Source organism: Triplophysa rosa, linkage group LG8 (assembly GCF_024868665.1).
Source record: "Triplophysa rosa linkage group LG8, Trosa_1v2, whole genome shotgun sequence".
Classification (NCBI taxonomy): domain Eukaryota; kingdom Metazoa; phylum Chordata; class Actinopteri; order Cypriniformes; family Nemacheilidae; genus Triplophysa; species Triplophysa rosa.
In genome coordinates, this window is record NC_079897.1 from 805,606 (window position 1) to 828,073 (window position 22,468).

The 22,468-nt window shown below is 39.6% G+C and overlaps 3 protein-coding genes across 3 annotated transcripts; all 3 read right to left on the reverse strand.

The window, feature by feature from the left end:
- Positions 1 to 4,534: 4,534 nt before the first annotated feature.
- On the reverse strand, positions 4,535 to 6,351 carry LOC130557694 (uncharacterized). The gene is made up of 5 exons (XM_057339684.1): positions 6,268 to 6,351; positions 6,031 to 6,203; positions 5,700 to 5,898; positions 5,435 to 5,606; positions 4,535 to 4,694 (listed from the first exon to the last, which is right to left on the reverse strand). Exons 1-5 carry the CDS (start codon positions 6,349 to 6,351, stop codon positions 4,651 to 4,653), a joined length of 672 nt encoding a protein of 223 aa, XP_057195667.1. The 3' UTR covers positions 4,535 to 4,650.
- A 1,487-nt stretch (positions 6,352 to 7,838) lies between these two features.
- Positions 7,839 to 18,981, reverse strand: ptdss1a (phosphatidylserine synthase 1a). The gene is made up of 13 exons (XM_057340423.1): positions 18,423 to 18,981; positions 17,301 to 17,392; positions 17,178 to 17,222; positions 16,919 to 17,043; positions 16,348 to 16,506; positions 15,386 to 15,537; positions 15,165 to 15,306; positions 12,740 to 12,852; positions 12,525 to 12,590; positions 11,462 to 11,561; positions 11,252 to 11,320; positions 9,955 to 10,018; positions 7,839 to 9,761 (listed from the first exon to the last, which is right to left on the reverse strand). Exons 1-13 carry the CDS (start codon positions 18,599 to 18,601, stop codon positions 9,670 to 9,672), a joined length of 1,398 nt encoding a protein of 465 aa, XP_057196406.1. The 5' UTR covers positions 18,602 to 18,981; the 3' UTR covers positions 7,839 to 9,669.
- A 954-nt stretch (positions 18,982 to 19,935) lies between these two features.
- LOC130557695 (uncharacterized) lies at positions 19,936 to 22,454 on the reverse strand. Its single transcript, XM_057339685.1, has 8 exons — positions 22,376 to 22,454; positions 21,511 to 21,678; positions 21,087 to 21,188; positions 20,880 to 20,936; positions 20,712 to 20,786; positions 20,608 to 20,634; positions 20,380 to 20,505; positions 19,936 to 20,294 (listed from the first exon to the last, which is right to left on the reverse strand). The coding sequence occupies exons 2-8, from the start codon at positions 21,667 to 21,669 to the stop codon at positions 20,265 to 20,267; spliced, it is 576 nt and encodes a 191-aa protein (XP_057195668.1). The 5' UTR covers positions 21,670 to 21,678; positions 22,376 to 22,454; the 3' UTR covers positions 19,936 to 20,264.
- Positions 22,455 to 22,468: the final 14 nt, after the last annotated feature.

Consider the following 22,468-nt stretch of genomic DNA (forward strand, 5'->3'; position numbering starts at 1 on the left):
ATGGAAACTTTTGCTCAAGTCTCAGATATTTCTCCTGAGAAGAAGAGTCAGAAATGTGTGTGTCATGAGAGTTTGAGAAGAGATGTCAACCGTGTGTCAAACTGAGCTCAGATTTGTCTCGTCCGCAATCAAAACTCAATATGATTGAAGATCTCAAAACATTTCTCATCACATGACTCAAATCCAGATGATTTGACCTCCACAATCTACATTCATTCACACCTCCAGACTTGTTTACACAATTACACTCTCGTTTCTTTCTCTTTTTATTTCTTTAGAGACTAAATTGATAGCCTACTTCAATAAAACACCTCCGTCAAATCTCAGGAGACAAAACATTTTCCTCCGAGCAAGTGAAGATGTCAGTTTGTCACAGAAGCATCTGTTGTGAAGACAACATCAAGAAGCAACACTTCAGTGGTGTTAGAACATGAGGCCTGTGCAGGAATTTCACAGCGCCGCAGAACTTTCCCCAGCACATGCCACACTGAGCACGCCCCGAACCCGGAGCCGCCCCACGGGCCCCACGTTCACCTCTGTTCCTCCTGATCAACACACACACACACACACACACACACAGGCCACTAAACCACATGTAAAACATCAAATCTAAGACCCCCAAACTCTCCTGAAACTCTTCTGCACACCACAAAAACACACGAAGGGGATTCAAACAGATGCCTTTCACCTACAACGAGGAGAAACTCAGTTTGCATGACTCACATCAACATATGAAAAGCGAAGCACACACATGTAATACACATGTAATGCACACATGCAGAAGATTGTCATGTACCTGTTTTCCGCTTTGGCATTGGAGGGCGGCGGGTGCAGAATGGTCTGGTTTTCCTCCATCTCAACGACACATTTTGTGCTCAGTTCAATCTCTGCAACGGCAAAAGTTGTCAAAAGTTCACTACAAGTTCCTACTCGTGAGTTTTGTGCAGTACAAACAAGCGTACACAGCAATGATGTGTTGATCATATGGAAACATCGCACTTCATGCGTTAAAACAGCATTAAAAACGCGTTGTGTGCTTAACGTTACTCCAGTAAAAGTGACAGGGTTCGTCTGTAAATATTAGCGATGAAGTCAAGTTTTAAGTGTCTCTTACCTCTCCGGTTCATGGGTCGAACTCGAACCGCCACTTTGACTTTCGTATCGGACATTTTGACAGAGTTTTAAAGGCTCGCAGTGGAGGAGAAAGCCGCTAGCCGCTCCTCAGAGCTAGCCGAATATTATGAACATGAGAAGAGTCCCACAGACGCGCGTGAGGTGTTTAAACACGGACAAAACACCGCAAGAGTCCATAACCGAGCTGAAAAACACGCAAAGTTAATCCACGTGAGATCGAGAGGGGTTGTTTTATACAGGTTTAATGTGTGTGGTGATAAAGGAGATCTGATCCCGAGTCAGACAGCCAGCAGCATCCACACCGCCATCTTCACTCACTGACCCAACAACACACACACACACATACATACACGGACACACACAATTCGTGTGCATGAGGAAAATTTACATCGACTAAATCCATACATGACAGACATAATGACAAACTAAAGGTCATAGAAAATGTTTGCATTTTTAGATTTTCAAAAAAACGATAAGTTTTTTGCCCATGGGGACTTCTGTTGGTCCCCTTTGACTCCCCATGAGTTAGTGTGTATTCAGGTTTAGGTCCCCACCGGGATATCACACGCGCGCGCGCTGTGTGCATGAACATACATGAGAAAATCACGCACGCACAGGCTTTGGTTGACTATCCCCGTGGGGACAGTCCATAGGCGTAATGTTTTTATACTGTACAAACTGTATATTCTATCCCCAACCCCTAAACCTAAAGATCATAGAACACTTTTTGCATTTTTAGATTTGTAAAAAATATTGTTCTGTACAATTTATTAGCTTTTTTGCCCATGAGGACCTCAATTTTGGTCCCCACGGTGACACGAGTCCCCATGTGTTGGTGTGTATTCAGGTTTAGGTCCCCACCGGGATATACAAACATGAACACACACACACACAGCCTCTTTCACACACACTCAAAACAACACTTAACATTTATCACAACCACAACACACCACCTAAATCACACACACACGCACAACAACACTCACACATTCATCACACAGACACAACTTACACACATGATGCACGACACAAGACACACACAACTTCATCACTACGACACACACATATACACTAAGACACAACGCTTCATCACTACACACACACAACACATCCAACATTACCACAACACACACACAACACACACTCTCACACACCAAAGACAACACACACACATACATCACACACACACAACTAACACACGCACGCACACACACACACACACACACACAAAACAACACAAAAGTGTGTGCATAAGAACATACATGAGAAAAAGACACACACACACAAACACACACAAAAGTGTGTGCATAAGAACTATACATGAGAAAAATACACACACACACAAAAGCTGTGTGCATAAGAACATACATGAGAAAAATGACACACAACACACAAACACACACAAAAGCTGTGTGGCTAAGAACATACATGAGAAAAATGACACACACACCACAAACACACACCAAAAGTTGTGTGCATAAGAAACCATACATGAGAAAAATGACACACACAACACAAAGCTTGTGTGCATAAGAACATACATGAGAAAAATGACACACACACACAAAACACACACAAAAGTTGTGTGCATAAGAACATACATGAGAAAATGAACACACACACAAACACACACAAAAGTTGTGTGCATAAGAACATACATGAGAAAAATGACACACACCAACACACACAGACACAGAGACACACACAACACACCATCCACCACACACACACAACACACACACACACTACGACACAGACAAGTACGCACACACTGCACACACACACACACACACACACACACACACACACACACACACACACACACACACACACGCACACACACACACACACACACACACACACACACACACACACACACACACACACACACACACGGTGTGCATTAATGTGCATGAAAATGACATGAACTGAAAGGGATGGTGAATTCACATGGATTTGTATAGCGCTCTTCACAGTACACATCATTTCAAAGCAGCTTTACAGAAAATACTGTTAAAGAAAATACAGTAAATATTTACATTTAGCCTGTTCATTTATCAGACGCTCCTATCCACAGGCTCTTCCAAACGAGAGAACATTAAACATCCGGAGATGTAGAACCAGGAGAAGTAGAGCGAATGAGAATTCCCCTCTGGTATTTTTAACTCCTGTAACATTCAGATCTCGAATCATTTCAGAACTTGAATGCACGCACACACACCGTCATTTTCATTTTTTTGAATTGAAATTTAATGTCTTCGTTTTACCACACATTCCTAAAAATAATGCTGCAATAAAAGAACCATTTTATTAGATAATGAGCTTCAGCATCGGAAGAACCCTTCTGTTTCACAAAAGACTCTAAAAGGTTTTTTTGAACATAAATGGTTCTTATACCTTTGACTGAATGGTTCTTTGGGTTCTTCTGTGTCACAGAACCTTTTGTAGCAGCGCCCCATGAAGAAAAAGTGCATGTATGGGTAACACTTTTATAATACAGTTCAAAGTAAGGAAGGAAGGAGGCGGGAACAGGCGAACATTAAATCAAACTTTTATTCAAATAAACCAACCACAAAACGACAGTAAAGGGCCGACAGCTAGCTCACGGTCAACTGCCGGCCACACAAACATAAATAAAACTTAACACAATGTCCAGGCCTGGTCCTCTCTCGTCCTTCACTCCTGTCGCTCGTCCTTTTATGCTTCCGATCTCCTCCGTGAGAGATGCGAGACCGGTGCAACGATCAGCTGACACTCATTACCACTCGCGTCACCGGCCTCGCACCGCTCTCGTCCCGCCTTCCTCGTTACAACTTTATAATAACTTTCATAAATAAATCATTAACAAACATAATGCTTAACAGATCATTAGTTGCTGTATATTCAAATAGCTAGAAACGTACGATAATGTGTTTGTAAATATTTACTAATAAACTTATTAAACATTACCTAATGATTAACAGATCATTGTTTAATGTAAATTAAAATGCTTACAGATGTCATTAAACTTTTAATTCATACGATAATGCACTTCTTGAAAACCTACAAATGATTTTAACAGATGTCATACAATGATTGAAAGCTTTTGTTATTGTTCAACACTTTTGCTGCATGATCATATGAATTTAATTGAATGACATATGTCAACATTAACTAATGATTTCTAAGCATTATATACTGTTTCTTAATAATGTATAAATGAAGTTTTTAATCATTGTAAAGCATGTCATAATCATTTAAAGATTTTTCAAAAGTGCACGATTATACAAATTGAAAGTTTAATGACATTAGTAAGCATTTCAACTTACATGAAATAATGATTTGTTAATCACTAGATAATGCTTAGTAAAACTACATTTGTAAACATTAACAAGCACATTATCTCATATGTCTTGCTATGTGAACATAATTAACTAATGATCTGTTGAGCGTTATATAATGTTTGTTAATGATTTATTAAAGAAAGTATTATAAAGTGTTTCCCATTTATGTTTGAGGGACTTTTATTTATTACGATCACAGTTTCTGTAGAACAGGTGCATTCTGGGAACAGGTGCATCCTGAAAATGAAATCAAAACCTTTGAATTATACTGAAGTTCTTTCATCTATATTATGTATTAACTAATGTCAATTTATCGTGCATTTTTCAATAAAGAACGTCAGAAGAAAGTGTAGCGATCAGTGTTGGGTAAGTTACTCTGAAAAAGTAATTAATTACTAGTTACTAATGACATATTCAATAGTGTAATTAGATTACTGTACAAATGACTCTCTTCAAAAAGTATTTAATTATTACTAATTAATTTCTATATCCTACATCAACCTTGATTAGTTAAGTGATTGAAGGATAGACATGAAACGGCTCTTTTAATTCAAATAAATAAATCATATAAACTACATAAAGTAGTATTATTAACTGACCAAAGTATTACAAATGTGAGAATTATACATTAAAGCACGGATTTTAAAGTCAGACTTTGAATTTTGATGTCAATTCCACTATTGCACACACACATATATTACACACAGTATTTAGTTTAATTACATCACAAGTAACTAATTAAATGACAAAAAATAACAGTAATCCCTTACTTTACTTTATCAAGGGACAAGTAATAAAATGACAGTAACTAATTACTCAGTAGATAGTTACACCCAACACTGGTAGTGATGGCCTTAAGAAGATCATGATGTACTTGTACATTTCTTTTAATCTCAACTAGAAAAAGAATCTTAGTTTATCAGTTGTAATCTTGGGCACATCGTAAAAGACTCATTGAATGTGCTGTGTAACTTCACCGTGTGATCTCCTCCGTCCAGAACAATCAGCACATTTGAGTCTGTCGAAGGCAGTACTGTGAGAAGCATCAGTCCATTCACCGGCGGGGTTCACACGGGCGTCACAGACTGCCCCTTTCCCAAACGCCACACCGTTCCCCTCGGTGTGTCCCCCACCGTCACATCTCCACCTCTGTCAAAAATCACACAAGACATGAAGATACTCCGACCGAAAGCGTCCACCTGTGTCAAAAGAGCAAAATCATTCTTGAAGATTCTCAAACACCTCCCAAGATGCTCCACAACAGCCTTGTTTCCTGAAACCCTGCAGCACGTCAGGTGTCTCACAACCACTGGAGTCCAACACCAGCTGGTTTAGGGTTCCCAACTGGGCGTCCGTCAACAAAACCCGTCCCCGGGCATCAACATCAATGTGATCACCACAGGACAGCCTCGGGAACCCAAGACCGTCCCGTCTCCTGCGTCTGTGACCACCACGTGTTTGATGGTTTTAAGCCCAGCCACATCGAGCGGGTGACAGATGGCCTCAGGGTCGTGTCCATAACACCCAAAACTATCCAAACACGTCCCTTGAGGAGTGAACACCCTGTTTTCACCGTCGTGCCCCACGATGATCTCTATCCCCCCAAAACTCTGAATGAAGACACAGTGGCCTGGAGCCCAGGCCTTCAGTCGGGTTTATTTCTGGATGGTGAGCAGGTGGCCTGGGATGACCCCGCGAGCACAGGACCTCTTGGAGATCAGGGAGTGCTCGACATCCAGAGGTTCCCTACAGAACGGACACACACTGACACGGCACGTGGCCGCAGGGAAGATTACGGGTTGAAGCACACTTTCCACTCCAGCAGGTTGACACGGATCTCTGTCAGAATGTCGCTGCGAGACGAGACGGGTTCATGTGACATGACGGTCACCATACCTCTGGCATGTAAACACTGGCCCAATGACAGGCGGACGGGATGAAGGAGAGATTTCAAGACAGTAACCAACACACAAACATCACATCGTGTGACTGCAAACACCATCTGAAGGTCTGCACTGCCCTCAGCTGGCGAAAAGAGAACATCTGCTTTTCTTGAAGGAGCGCAGAAATATCACATCAAAAAGTAATGGACCCGTCTTGAAGTGATAGTCCACCTAAAATAAAATGTATTTATTCCCCCTCATGTGTTCACCACTCTTTCTTCGGTGGAACACAAGAGAAGATATTTCAAGAAATGTCTCTGTGGTTTTGTGTTCATACAATGGAAGTTCGGTGTTGCAACATTCTTCAAAATATCTTCTTTTGTGTTCTGCAGAAGAAACTAACTCACACAGGTTTGACGTGACATGACGGTGAATAAATCAAGAATGTTCATGGAAACTAATAGTCCTCAAATATCAGCACATTCTTACAACCCTTCAATTTGATTTTTAATTCTTGCATTCCTGTTAGTTTTTAAGAAAAATTTCAAAGCACGTTTTGACAAAGCAACTTGCACTGAATTTTTGTATCAGAATGTGTTACGTGTGACGTCACAAGCGCTGCAGTTCGAACCAATTCTTGATCAAATGAGTCACGGGAAGAGAAACTGCAGCTCTTCTGCTTTTAAATCAAATCCGTTTTATTTACATGGCGCTTTTCACAGTTTTCTTTGTTGCATAGAAGCTTTACATCCATTATAATTAAAAAATAGTAACAGTATATATTAAAACACACAGTGTTATTGCAAGATTGTGTGCGTACTGATGTGCATAAATACGCTGGATGGTTACGTTGTTCCACTGATGTATATTATTTTAAATATCATCACTCCTGGAAACTTAAAATGACAATATACCTCAACAATTTGTAATTGTAATAATACCATAACATGCAAAAAGTGGGTTTATCTTAAATGCAGAATGTACGGTGTATATCTTTGGAACAGAGCAGTGTCTGTGCTTTGGGTTATTCTAGTCTGTGCTGACTGAAATCTGATGCGGTGTTTCTATATGAGATCCAGCTGAGGTCATGCGGAAGAATTCACCCGTCCGTCGTGTCTAAACCATCCTCCAGGAGCTCAAACACCCGTTTAGTGTGAAGAAGACATCGACGGTTACGACTGATGGATATCAGAGGTCAAACGATACCAAGAGGACAGTGAAAGAAAATCTAGATTGTTCTCATTTCTAGATGCTGATGTGGTGATGGACGAGCTCAAGACAGCAGTTGTGCTCACTGGAACACATACTACACATACTACACGCACACGCACACACACACACACACACACACACACACAAGCAAACATCAAGAGAGATGTGATAAACCTCTACTGCACATATCTGACAAACTGAAGGAAACGCAGAATAACAGCTGAAACTCGTCTGCGCTTTCCGTTTGGTCATAAATGCAAACACAAAACTTTAGCCAAACAAGATACAGGAGACACAGATGATATTTAATCTTCAAAGTCAGTTACATATCAATGAATCATGAGTTACAATTATTTGCAAACAAACCAGAAGTTACTGCAGAAATGCACAATTCAGTCATGTTGTGACAAAAACAATTAAAACATTTGAACTTCACAGAAAACACAAACACTCATTTTACCTTTGCAGTTTTTATGAAAAGTAAAGCAGGAAGAAAAGGCATTTCAAATTTCACAGTGGCTCACACACATGCGCACATTCAAAGACCAGTGTGCGCACACTCAAATACACACGCACGCGCATTCAAAGACGCACGCACGCGCACACACACACACACACACACACACTGGTGTTTTGGCAAAGGTTCACAAAGGTTCAGAACCGTCTGCACTGAGATGAGATAAAGGACCAGAAGAGAAACCAAAAATCTTCAGAGAGAGCACACAAAGTAACGGCAACACAACTGAAAACAGTTCATCAAACACACTGTCATGCAGGCACACAATTCATGTAAGAAAAAGAAGATGTTCATCCAAAAAGGCTTGAATAGCACAGATCAAAACACATCAGATAAAACACATACAGAGCTTCCTGGAACATGCAGAAACAACGACAGCAGAGGAAGAATGAATTAAACATGAAACCATCCGGCGCTTCACAAATATCACTGGAGCAACGATGAAACCATAAAACACACGTGGTTCGGTCACATCTGGGTCAACTTCATCCTCTCTCATCCACAGCAGCTTAACCCGATTCAACTACATTCAGCTCAACGTCAGGCTGGATGAAGCACCTGCCCGACACACCTCAGTCTTTCACTAGAAAACCTCTTCAGGAGTTCCACTGGACATGAAGAACTCTCGTATTTACTGTAGGCAACGGCAGTAAAGTCTAGTACACTTTGTTCATGAATACCATAGTATTCACTGCAGTCAACTGATATACTCCAGTAAATTCTGCAGAGTTTATATTTATTATAGTAGAGTCCAAAAAAGCAGAATTTTACTACAGTTTACTATATGACAGTATTTCATCATGTAGGTAATGAGTGTTGATCAAAGAACTTTGATATTTCCAATCCATTTCAAACAGACGCAGGTCTTACCACACCCTCAAAACTCATATTATACTCTCATGCCCGCTCACATGAGCAAACCTGTAGTAGCCTATACTAGAGGATTTACTATAGTAAACTGTAGTATGTTTCAAAATTTGTACTGTAGTATACTGCACTATAGTATTTAGACAGATTGACTATAGTAAATTGATAAACTGTAGCAAATACTGTTGTATACTTTTTACTATAGTAATGTTGAAAACACTATAGTATTTAGGAATTTTAGCAGTTTACTATAGTAAAACGATACTATTTTTCATGTGGGTGACAAATCTAGAGCGGGACGGGTCAGGTTTGAGTTCAAGAAGGCAAAGTTTGAGTTCATTCCCAAAAGGAGCAGGAATGTTCATTTCAGTAAATAATGTAAATGTTTCATTCATGTTGACTTTAAACAGTGTGATCAATCATAGAAGCGTTTTGATATCAGTGAGATTATTTGAAATCAGGTGGATATAATACAGTTGAAGAAGTGAAGAGTTAGTGTGAGGAGTAAACACAGCACAGATCAGACGGGGTTATTCAGTCTCCATCTCAACGCTGGACATACAGTATTTACGTCTCTGACAGCTGTAATGAAACACGCCAGCGCTTACAATTTCTGAAATGTTCGGACCAAACCGGAGACGATCTCACCCTCAGTCATGTGACTTTACCTTCATTTACAAGAGTGATACAAATGTGCAAAAGTTCTCCGTCCGTTCAGTAAACGCCGGCGATCTCATTTCTCCACACCGTTGATGCTTTTGTTCTTTCCAGAATCCTTCACTTTCCTTCTAGTCGAGGACGTTGTGCTTTCCATCTCAAACTCCCCTAAAAAGACAGCAAACATCTTTTATTACCAAGTGGTATGACATGCTGACATTGTGATCCATATACCGGCTTTATCTCTTTAGCTACTTGTCATCAAAACCTTTCTAATCCATAATCCATAATCGTCATATTGATCCATTCAGACTCAGTGCGGCGTTTATACTTTCGTCTGAGAAGATGAATGTTGTTTTACCTTTGCATTCAGATACACCCTCAGCTCCGTCAGAGTAAAAACTGTCCTCACACTCCGAAAAAGTCTAAAAAATAATAACATCACATGAGTTTTACCACAAATATACTGCTGAACGCAGGAACAAATATTACATTCAATGCATATGAATGTCTATAGTACATTTAAAATGTTACACTGTTGCAAAGCAATTTAATATACAGTATATAAACACAGGACAATTATAAAATGATTTTTGGCTAATTATGCACACCAGCATGACTAACTCTTAATATTAATGACTGTTGAATTCATAACACATATAAGATTATGTGTGTTAACATATGGTCACACAACGGATGAAAAATGAGCATATCTATACATGGCAAGTGTCAAAACAAGTCTACATACAGCACTAACTATATCACTATATAGCTACTTTATGTACACTGTATTTAATGTCATATCAAACAGCATTTACAATAATAACAAATGACATAAATATTTTTAATACACCACAGCTTCAACCAAAAGAACAAAGCGGAAAAATGCTACAGAAAAACATTTTAATGCAAAAGTGTTTATTATTTAACACTTTATGAAGCTGACCAACATTAAAATACTACAGTATTACGTCATATTAATTAACTGCAAGGAGGCAATGAGTTGCACGTCTGAATAATCCAACGTTTTTCTAGGAGCAAAATAATTCGATAGCAAAACAGCACAGACTTCATTTAAGTTCATTAAAGAAATGTTCAATATTAAGTCAAATATGAGTTAATGTTGTTAATAAAAGAAATATTGGATAGCAAAAATCACCTTTGAAGATTGTCATGTTGTCTTAATGTATTTTTTATTTCACTTGTGCCTCTTTAAACATGTTAAATGGATCCAATTCACGTTCAGTAAAATTAATTTCATGCAGAAAAACCTAGCTAATATTGTAAAGTACTATGAAACTGACCAATATCGGTATCAGCCAAAAAAATCCTATTGGTGCATCCCTAATATTAACTATTGTCAATTGATAAACTGTGTTACTATTACTAATGTAGTACGCTTCAATATTTACCATAGTAAATGGGAGTATTTTATAGTAATTACTACACTTTGGTAACACATATGACAGTATTCTGTAGTATTATATGATAAACTGTAGGAAATATTGTGGTTTACTGTCATATGGTAAAATCTAAATATTTAGTGTTCAATATAGTAAATTTTCTTAAGTACCTGTGAAGAGACTGAGAAGAGAACGACAGCGGTTTGACAAATTATTAAATGTAATATATTTAGTAAACATAACGTTTCATCTCACCTTCTCTCTGGGTCCATAGTTCTCAGCGTACCAGACCATACCATACAGACACAGAAAAGTGATGAAGGCCTTTAAAACAAACATTTCATTCCAACATGTCCACACACAAACACTTTTGAAAAGAATAACTCAAGAAATCCTACAGTCTCACAGCAGTTTTATAAATGCTCATAATAATGAGATAATAAAGAGAGTGAAGAAATAACTCACCAAACACAAGAGCCACAAAAACACATACAGAACCTGTGTCTTAGAAAACAAGTCCTGTCCAAATTTAATGCACGCTAAAGCTTCCAGGAAAGCAATGGCCCTGCGTGAACGAAAGAAAGATAGATAGAAAGATTATTCTAGCAGATGACTCAAAGACATGGAGTTAAAAAAAAACTTTCACGTATTGTAATTCTGTCTTTCATTTATGGTGTTGCACGTCAGACTGGAATCTCAAGGCATTAAAACATCACAGCATTTGTGTCTGTGAAAAACCTTCCCGCACGGGTCACGGCAATAAAAGACTAGATCAAAGTATTTATACAGCACATTTCCTACACGAAGACCATTCTAAACGCTTAACATAAAAGTAGAAACAATGAACAAAAATAAAGGTCAAAGATCTTTGAGAGGAAACAATGTAAAAGCAATAAAAAAGCAATAAAATATACAGTTAAAAAAGGAAAAAGAATCAAACCGAAATAATAATAACAGTGCATAAATCCACATTTATGGGTAAAACAGTTCATTCCACAATTCAACAAGGTTTAGATATGATGCATCAACGCTTTGACTCAAATCATGTCTGCGAAAAAAAGAGATAGATTTATAAATCTCTTTCTAACGCTAAAATCATTTAGCTGAGAGCAGCGAGTGGTATTGTTGTAAATACTGTTGCTCAAATTCATTTAAAATGTGTAAATGTCAAGTAAACATGTTTGTGTTGTGGTGATGGAAACACTAAAGAGATATCAGAAATACAACAACGGCATGTGTACAGATGGAGATGTTCAAGTGTAGATGATATCTAGATGCTTAGCAAGAGTGTGCAGAATGTAGGTCACTGTCGGAATCGTGATGTCTTTGAAATGATCACAGAAATAATGGCGTGAAGCCGAGCATTGTGGAACGCGAGGGTTTGTGGTTAAACGCTCAGCCAACAGCATCTCAACTCCTCAACAGTCAAGAACCTTTCACCTTCAACAGTCTATCCCACCTCAAACACACAAACACGACTACGAACTCAAGAAGATCACGCCATCTACGTTTGACATTTCAGACTCACCCAAACACCCAACACTGAGTCCCCACACGCTTGCACTGCGTGTCCGTCAGGTACGCATAATACTGCCTGCATCATGAAACAAACATGGTAAAACATCCAAAACGACATCAACACCCCACAGACAAACCTCGATTCTTTTCCTACTTGACTTACAGAAGTCAAGGACATTTAAAAATGACATGTACAGTAGATGAAAGAGTGAAACGTGCTCTTACCGTACAGTGGGAGCCGTGATGACGCCAATGAACAGAATCCTGCACCAGCTGAGAGCATGGCATGCTGGGAACACAAAGATGTGCTTCAGGAAGAAAGTGTTTAACTCCGTCAGCTTCAACGAGAGAGAGAGAGAGAGAGAGAGAGAGAGAGAGAGAGACTCGGTTACAGTTCATTTTCTGCTCGTGCAGCTACAGGACCTGAAGGAAAAGCTGAAGAAAATGAGCCAACAACACTCAACAACTGTTGTTGTAAAACAATATAAATAAAGTGTTTTTTTATTCATCTCTTCTTTCCTAATGCATCAAGATACATACTTATGTTTCCACATTTTTTAAACGTAGTGCAGCGTGTCAACGACACGTCATTCTTTTCATAAAACAACATTTTCATTTAATTCAATGTTGTTCTTTTGAAAACTAGAGAACTGAAGAACTTATTTATAGTTTCATTCTTAACGTCATTCCAGTATCTAACACCGTGTCCTAACCAAACGCGACGCTGCGACACGCGATAAAAGGTATCTTTCCATGTTAATCAGAAGTTTTGTCCTAACCAGCCGCGACAACGCTGCGCGACGGCCGTTTCTATTTCTGCGACGTCGCGGCTGACAGCTCCGCCCACACAGCGGTCTCATTCCATGCAAGTTCTGCACCTCATGAATATTAATCGCCAAACATGGATGAGGACAGGCTATATACACGTTTGATTACATAGGTTCAGATTTAGAAAGCATAGCGTCCGGTGAGGCATCACTGAAGTCATGAGAACAGGACGCATCTCTCTTCAGCTGCAGCGTGCGAGGCTGCGTGGGCAGAGAAAAACTGTTCTGATTGGCTGTGTCTTGTGATCGATTGTCGCGTCCCGCCCCTTATTCGCCTTCGGTAAATTTCAAATTGCTTATCGCAGGAATTTCATCGCATCGCGTTTGGTTAGGATACAGTGTAAGGCTATGTTCAACTAGAGGGAGGTGAAATGATCAAAGATGTCAATTTCATTCGGAGAGATTCATCTGCGTTAAACACTTTGTGAAGGAATGCGGTCATGCTCTGTTTGTGAAGTAAAGAGTCCCCTCCTCCAAATCCTCCTCTTTCAAACACATTTCATTAGGATCTCAATGCATGAGCAGGCCAGCCTCTCTCTTAAACAATAGCAAATAAAGAGCGTCCTTTCATCGCCATGACAACCGGTCACAATGAAGGGCATCTAGAGCATCTACCCCTCAACCTCACCATCATTCTCTGTGTGACAGATAAACAGAGCATTTTCACTCATACGCACCAATACAACACGATCGGTTTACTATGAGAGTTACAGACTTAGTTTTAAACAGTCCAGAAAATACATCCGTAGTTATTGGGAGAATTTGGAAAATGTTTGCAAATCCATTTATGTGTACTTACTCAAAATCACCAGCTGCTCTTGTAAACTAAACTTGATTTGTAAAATGGTCAAATTAGAATTTGCATAACAGCAACAAATGGATGTCTTATCATTTCTAAATCAATATACATTTACTTGACAAGCACAGTGACCTAAGACTTTTAGTCTTATTTTATGACAGACATGAATTCGGCCCCGTCTCCTATGTAGTGCACTATATCAGGTGTCCGCCATTTTGTAGCGTTGTCTGAATTCTGAGTGAACAACTCATTTCCTACATTCCTTCACTACTTTTTACCCACAATGCATTGTGATTTTGAGTGTAAATCCAATGTCACTCATTATTTCCCATGATGCAGCGTCTGATTAGCATCAGCTGGAGGAGAGTGGCCGATAATGCCACCAATGTACGTTTACACTTTGTTCTTGTTGACAGTTATTTTCTACTTTTTGAGAATAAACGGATTAAATGAATGCATAGACAGTGGTGCTTTATTTGAAATATATTCAATCATTTTATTAAACGTAATAAATAAACGTGGCAAACAGTTGTTCTGTTCTCTTTATTAAAAACGTGACAAACAAAGTAAAACGGAACTTTTTTAACCATGTTACAAAACAATCCATAAAGCCACACAGATGTAATATAAGCGCAATGTCAGTACTGTCAGACGCAGGATATATTACGTCAGTGTCCAAAATCCTTCACTCATTTTCATTCACTTCCTCCCCATATAGTGGACTGTTTATAAATAAATAAGTATTTGAAGTCACTTTCCTTGTCAACCAAACATACCTTGATTTGAGAACTTTTAGATATTTGTACTAGAAAACAAGAAAAAAAGATTTGTGATGGGAGCAAGACCTGAAAACACCCTGAGAGTGATTTGAGAACATATACGGCGTGATCTGCTGTAGAATGACAGATTTTGATGTCATATGTGGCTCCGTCTGCACAGCGCTGTCTAGTGTTTGATTGGCGTGTGGTTCGTGGACGAGACGTCCGTCACACAGTGATGTGATATATATTTGAGAGCAGCTCACCTGCCAGATGATCATGAAGAGATAAACTCCGGTCACTCTCTGGAATGATGACTTTGGATCAAACCAGTGCACATAGGTCCAGCTGGCGGGAGTGAACTGAAGAACGGCACGTTTGATCTTACCCGTGGTGCTGTGAATGTCTCTGTGCGGTGGAGAAACACAACTCCATCAGTCTCTACAAACATCACAAATCAAGTGCTTCTGTCGAGCGGTCAACTCACTTGATACTGGCCCAGTGATACGTGCGCATCTCCAGAAAACGACAGACGGTCATTCCCAGCCAGATCCCTCCACCGTTACATAACAAAATGTCCAGAATCACCTGATCCCACCAGCACTCCGCGAAATTGGGCAGAAGATGCATGAAGAACAACTGTGGAGAGAAACGACTGCCATGTTACACACAGCTAAATACGAACTTCAAGAATCTCTTACGTTGTGTGTTTGTATCCAAGTACAAATACGTGGTTTCTTAAAACAAACAAAAAAACATCAACTGGGGTGAAAAAAAGAATCATTTTATCTTTATATTTCGTTAACACTTCTTACCCCGTTGACAAGTATTTATTCTTCCTTTAAAGGGACACTTCACCCAAAAATAAACATCCTGTCATCACTTACTCACTCTCGAGTTGTTCTAAATCTGTATAAATGTCTTTGTTGTGATGAACACAGAGAAAGATATTTGAAAGAATGCTTACAACCAAACAGTTCTTGGACCTCATTGACAACCGTAGTAGAAAAATGACTTTAATAAGATATTCTGAAGAATGTAGGACAGCAAACACCTCAGGGGCACTTTTGACTCCCATTGTCAATTTTCCTATTATGCAATATCTGTCTGCTTATAAGCATTCTTCCAAATATCTTCCCCTCTGTTCAACCAAACAAAGAAATGTATACAGGTTTGAAATAACTAGAGAGCGAGGAATTCATGACCGAATTGTCATTTTTGGGTGAACTGTTCCTTTAAACATAAACTCAACGTTTGACAATTGTTTCAGAGAAGAAGACTTGAGAAGCAAAAATCGGTTATTAAATAAATGTTCAAGAATGGTTAGATATTCATATAGAAAACATAAGGATGAACATTGAATTGGAGTCATTTTAAAAGGGCAGGCCTAAAATGTGGACTGCAGACATGAGAAATGTTTTCCGTTGTGTGATGCGGTGATGTCTGTACCTCCGTGAGCTCCCAGGTGATGCTGATGGTCCAGCACAGGCCGTAGCTGCGGATGAGAAGAGCCTTCATACCCCAACCCCAGAAATGACTGAAGGCGAAGATATCAAAGTGACTGAGGATTCGCTCCCACGTGATCACATGACAGTTCACGGCATACTCCTGTCAATCATCACAACATCACAACACATCACTGACACATCTCAAAACATAATGCACAATATTCTCAACTTCTAAAAAACATGTATTATTAGTATAATTAGAGTAAAACATGTAAGTCACGAATCTCTGATTCAAAAATACCCAGAAGCACTTGAATGCTTGACGTTTTTCTTCTGCAGAACACAAAAGAAGATATTTTGAAGAATGTGGATAATCAAACAGCACTGAACCCCGCTGACTTCCACAAACCAACCGAGACATTTCTCGAAATATCTTCTTTTGTGTTTCACCGAAGAAAGACTCACAAACAGATTTACAACCACATGAGAGAGAATAAAGGATGACTGGTGAACTATTCCTTTAAAGGTACATAAGGAAAATCTGAATGTAAGGCATCTCCATGATGTCAGACCATGATGTCAGCTTCTCTCTTGGCGTAGCGGAGGTTTGGATCCAGCCAGTACATCAGCGCTTTCACCTGATTCCAGTTTAGAAAGATGATGAACACCAGGAAGAGGAAGTAGAGCACGCTCAACCCTGAGAAACAACACACACACAATCAAAACATCGATCTCATCATCGTTACAATAACACATCAAAGCAAAGCAATGAGATCTGTGCCTAAAGAGAATGAAGTAGAGAGAGAGCAGACGTGGTCACGTGATGCTCACCGAACACCATACGCCATATCGCCGGATGAGGTCTGGTGAAGGGTCCTGAAATCAAATCAAAGTGTTATTAAAGCCCGCACAGACGATCACGAGCGCGACTGCGAGAAGACATCGGACTCTCACCGTTAGGAAACGCAAGGACACTGATGACCAGGAAGAAAGAGATGACCAGGATCAGACCCACCCAAACATTACTGTCAGGATTTCCTTCGTCTCTGAAACAGAAAGATTGAGTCACAAACACAACTACAGCGAAACACGGATGGCTCTTCTGCTGCTTTAACCACCGTTCCTCAGAGAATTCAACATGTCATCGAACAAATCAACGCTTGTGTGAATACACCTCTTCATCTTGTACATTTCCTCTCTTGTTTTAAGCATTAAAGCCTCTTGTTAGGAGGAATATGCTTTTTTACACAGTTGATTTTAAAAACCGATTCAGTTCCATGTGTCGATTTCACATCCCTTGAGGGGAAGGCCAAGCGGATGTAGTATTGGTCAATGCACTTTGGGCAATACATTGCATTTAATGTGCTATAGAAATAAATGAAGTGGAATGCTGGTTTGACCAGCTTAAACCAGCACCAAAACATACCAAACCAGCAGTTGCTGGGTTTTTTCAACAGGGGGGAGATTCAAATGTACAGAGAAAAATCTGTCCTGATTTAGTCAGCCCTCTGTGTTTGTAAACCTGCATGCGTCTCTTCTTCAGCGGAACACCACACGAAAAGATATTTTGAGAAATGTCTATTGTGTGGTTTTGTGTTCACACGGTGGAAGTCAAAGGAGTTCAGTGTTGTTTCTTCAAAATATCTTCTTCGGTGATCTGCGGAAGAGAGAAACTCATACATGTTCGACATGACATGAATGTTCAGTTTGTGCATCACCCGACAGCCCCGAGGAACGATATGCTACGTGCTATTGCTAACCGAAAGGGGGTGGGACATTCTCGTTCTATCATCGATTTAACTGCACACTGACTGTCAACAATATGTTTTATTTACCTGTTAACTTCAAGACTGACACTGTCCTACAGATGACCTAAATCTAACAGACACGGAGTTAAAGTCCCACAACTACACCCACACCGACTCGATGGGGGTCTTTAAACCCCTCTGACCCTACACGACCCCATCAACATCCCAGCAGCAATTACAGTCAATACAATATTTTACGCGCTGTGCGTTACAGTAACTCTTTGCGTGTGGCACCGTTACACTGTAACATCGTTGCGTCACCACTCACCGCGTGAACGCGAAGTACATGAGACTGAGCACCGTGCACGTGAGCAGCGTGATGGTGTGCGGCTTGTAGAAGAAGTCGATGGTGATGTCTTCTACCTGCTGCTCGTTTATCATGCGAAAGTGCATCCGATAGTTCACATCGTCCTTACTGAGAGTCTGAGATCCGTACGAGGACGCCATGCTCGACCCCTGATGTTTGCAGCTCTTCTGCACCTACGCCACCCCATGCATTTGCGCGTTCACGCTCCGTCAGCCTCAAACGCGTTGACGTCGCGAGCAAATATGAGAGGACGGTTTAAGCAGATGCTCGGGAAAAGCGATGCCGTTATGGGATAGAAAGATGGCAGGAAACGGACATTTCTTCCGTTTCTATTGGTGAGGCGCGTGCATGCGCTATGGAGAGCCGCGTGGGTCAAACGCGCGAGGTCGTTGCTAGAATGGATACAGCTACGGCCGGAAGTGGTGCAAAATCTCGCTATATAATTACAATAAATGACATTAGCTAACGCCTACACCTACCTCAATCCTAAACATTACCTTACATTAATAACAAATATGAATCAACTGTGTTCAGCGTGACAAAAATGATGCGGTATTGAAGTGCGCATGCCCAGTGGAGGCAGCTGGATGCCTTCTAGTCAAAACCCAGACACAGCGCTGTTGTGTGAGTGGAATACAAGAAATGTTATGGTTGGACATCGCCAAATAAGGCTCATCAGTTATTTCCAGAGGCACAAAAATGTCCAGACACTTTTTTTACATTTGTGAATGTGACATCTGCAAAGAAACGTGCTAAGGAACTCGATACTCACATTTATAAACTCCTGCACTATGTGCGAGTAATTTTATATATACTTCCACTAAAAAGTCTGGCATAGTGTAGGCGTTTTTAGTAGCTTACACTTCCTCTGGTTTTCACACATAGACTTCTACTTTTTAAGCATCTCTAACCACAGCCCTAAACACAAACCATTCTGCATTTTTACATTTTCACATAAACTTCATTTAGTTTGTTCAAGAGTCGATTCCCTCGTGGGGAGTCAGCTGTGAGATATACACAGAAATGATCTCAGGTTTTACATTTGGTCCCCACAATGATAGACAGCAAGACCACTCGTCCACGCACAGTTTATCACATCAAGCGTGTACATTCTACTAAACCAACAATACAAATACTTTGCACGTTTTAAAAGATGGTCCTTCTTGGCTTTTAATGCTAAAAAAAGTGTGAACTTGAAAAATGTAAATGTAAGAAATCGTGACAATCAAAGAAGCTGAAGGTCTTTTTCAGACAGACGATTATTAGGCTCTTTCATTGACAAAGAACCTTTCTATATATAATGTAAAGTACCATCCTGCACTACTAGACTAGTACACTAATTATTATAATAAAATTTGAATAATGAAACAATTACATTGAGGGAATAGACGAGGGACTAAAACCCTCCAAAAATAAACCACAGAGAGAAATGACATGATGTGTGTTGCTCAGAAAAACACTCGAAAGGTTCCGTATAGATTTTTATGTTCATAATGCTCGATATCCAAATACAGTAAATGTACATTTTAAAACAGCAAAATTTCAGTATCGCACAAACAGATGATAAAGCACTTTTAATTGAATTACACATTATATAATGATAAAGATACAAATACACATATGTGCATTTTCAGCGCATTCAAGCTATACATTCATTTCACGCATTCCCTGGGAATTGAACCCGTGACCTTGGCACGGTCCGCTCAATGCCAGCGCAACACTACTGAAGGAACTCACGAAGAGCATGTAATAAAACAAAGAGTTCATAAGAAGAAACTCTTCTTAAGATTCACAAACATCCGTTCAAACGTCCTGCTTGATGGTGATCAAGGGCTGGAATGAAATAGAGGTCAGAGTTTACATGCGCTCAGGTGTGTTTTCATACATCACTTTTTATTTTCAAGCCGAACTTATTTACCAGAGTATTGAAATGAGGTATGCACACTGCTTTACTGCCCCAGTAGAGCAAAACAAGCGCCAGAATCAACTCCACTCCACACAGAACGCATATCAGCACTCTCAGCCCGATGTGCATGCTATAACGCTAAAGATGAACACATAAAACACTGCCATTTCTGACTCACGATAAACATCTGTTTGTATGTGAGTGTTTGCTTGATGGACACAATAAACAAAAAAACTGTACCTGATCATAAAAATATGGTCTGGGCACCTGTAAAAAAAATAAAATATGTATGTACACTTGAGGCCTTCCATAAGTTATGTACAGGTGAAGAAGTGCTGTATTACCAGTATTAGGCAAACAATAAGAGCAGTGAGAGCCCAGAAGAGACTCAGAATGTTGAATATAAACGACAGCTTGACCTTTCAGAAAAACACCAACACAAAGCATGTCATTGAGTGTCACTGTGGGGAAAACAAGCAGTTGTGAAGAGTGTTTGTAATGTGAACACACACCACGGGCATGATGGGAGAACTTCCAGCGATACGCGTCAGAATTCCTCCCACAATAAACTAAAAGACAAAAATCAGTTTTACAAACCAAATCCACGCGAAACACAAATTTCATCAGTGAATTGAAAACCAACACACGTTCTTTACGTGCTCTGTAAATGATTTGGTCATTGTGTGTGCGTATTGGGACACGATAAGATGTGTTCTCACCAGAGCGCTGGGTAAAGTGTAGATTAAATCACCCGGATGATGTTCAAGCGCGAGGAGGACGCCAACACAAATAATAAACACACCGATGCTGAACTGTGCCACCTGCAACACAATTAAGACCTCACACATATGACAACGCTTTCACAATCAGGGATTCGCTTATTTTCGTCTGGTGAAATGCAAAAGTGGAAAGCTGAAAGAAGTTCTATTCACTGCTGTCATTAAAAGAAAAGGCGGAGAAACCAAATGCGAAGATATTCCTAACAGAATGATGCGCATCTACATTTACATGAACCTGTTAATTGATTTGTGCCGCTGAGAATGTTATGGAGAAGTTTATAGAAAGGTGCAAATGCAACATAAAAGCATTTTCACTGGTGGTGTCAGATTCTTCATAAGCCTGAAGACGTTTGTAATGTTTTACCCCCAGTTCCTTCGGCCGTCCCCTGAGGAACACTTTGTAAGCATCTTTGAAGACGCAGGTGAATTTCTCTGGCATCAGCTGACCTTCACCAACATTTCGAAGGCTTCCCAGCGGGATGGTGATGACCATACAGTCATCCGGCTTAAATGTGTAGCGCATTTCTTCAAACTGTGTTGAAAAGAGAAGAAATATCTCACATTATATCAATGAATCACACGTAGTGCAGATCTGAAACACTCGATGCGCCAGAAGATGATGGCAAAAGTGCCCTTACAAAATAATCAAATCAAATCAAATCAAATCAAATAAAAGCTTGATATTCAAATATATCAACAATTGTGATGTAAATATTTGTTATATTTTGATATGTGTATTTGTGAAACATTCTGCTGGTGTTAAATGTAGGTTTGATGCTTGTTGCCTTCCTCTAAAAACATCGCTTTTAATCATGTCGAGACAAACCACACAACCTGACGCACTCATACAGCTTCAACTGTATTTACTAGACTATACTCAATCAAACGAGAAAACACAACTAAGTCAGATGCATATAAAGGTTTTCTGTATATACTTTTAGTCAAGTAGTTGAATTTTTATTATAATATATACATATATTTTTGAGAAGTAGCTAAAAACGACACTGATTTATAAAAGTATCAATATAGCACACCTGAAGAAACTTCTTTTGTTGTTGTTAAGGGAATGTGATTATTAGTGGTGTATTGGTGTATATTATGGTTAAATTGTTCAATTTTATTGCACTTATGCTTTTTGTTGTCCATATGTTGTTCCAATTGCTTCCATTGTTTAAGTGGTTTTGGATAAAAGCGTCTGCTAAATGACTCAATGTAAATAAAGGTCTTACCTGCTGGATTTGTTGTGTCTATAGACATGAAGTGTGTTTCAGACAGGACTGGACTGTGTTTGATTGCAGAAGTTCCTCTGAGACGCAGCGCAG

What these genes read in the sequence shown, in the direction of transcription:
- LOC130557695 (XM_057339685.1), bottom strand. Translation starts at nt 21,669, where the DNA reads ATGCGCTACACATTTAAGCCGGATGACTGTATGGTCATCACCATCCCG. An exon ending in GACGGCCGAAGGAACTGGGG is followed by an intron (nt 21,189 to 21,510) that starts GTAAAACATTAC and finishes ATTGTGTTGCAG; the next exon opens with GTGGCACAGTTCAGCATCGG. An exon ending in GACCATATTTTTATGATCAG is followed by an intron (nt 20,506 to 20,607) that starts GTACAGTTTTTT and finishes GTTCATCTTTAG; the next exon opens with CGTTATAGCATGCACATCGG.
- ptdss1a (XM_057340423.1), bottom strand. Translation starts at nt 18,601, where the DNA reads ATGGCGTCCTCGTACGGATCTCAGACTCTCAGTAAGGACGATGTGAAC. An exon ending in GATATGGCGTATGGTGTTCG is followed by an intron (nt 17,044 to 17,177) that starts GTGAGCATCACG and finishes GTTGTTTCTCAG; the next exon opens with GGTTGAGCGTGCTCTACTTC. An exon ending in ATCACGGCTCCCACTGTACG is followed by an intron (nt 12,591 to 12,739) that starts GTAAGAGCACGT and finishes TTCATGATGCAG; the next exon opens with GCAGTATTATGCGTACCTGA.
- LOC130557694 (XM_057339684.1), bottom strand. Translation starts at nt 6,351, where the DNA reads ATGGTGACCGTCATGTCACATGAACCCGTCTCGTCTCGCAGCGACATT. An exon ending in TCAACCTGCTGGAGTGGAAA is followed by an intron (nt 6,204 to 6,267) that starts GTGTGCTTCAAC and finishes TCCGTTCTGTAG; the next exon opens with GGAACCTCTGGATGTCGAGC. An exon ending in TGGACGGAGGAGATCACACG is followed by an intron (nt 4,695 to 5,434) that starts GTGAAGTTACAC and finishes TTTCATTTTCAG; the next exon opens with GATGCACCTGTTCCCAGAAT.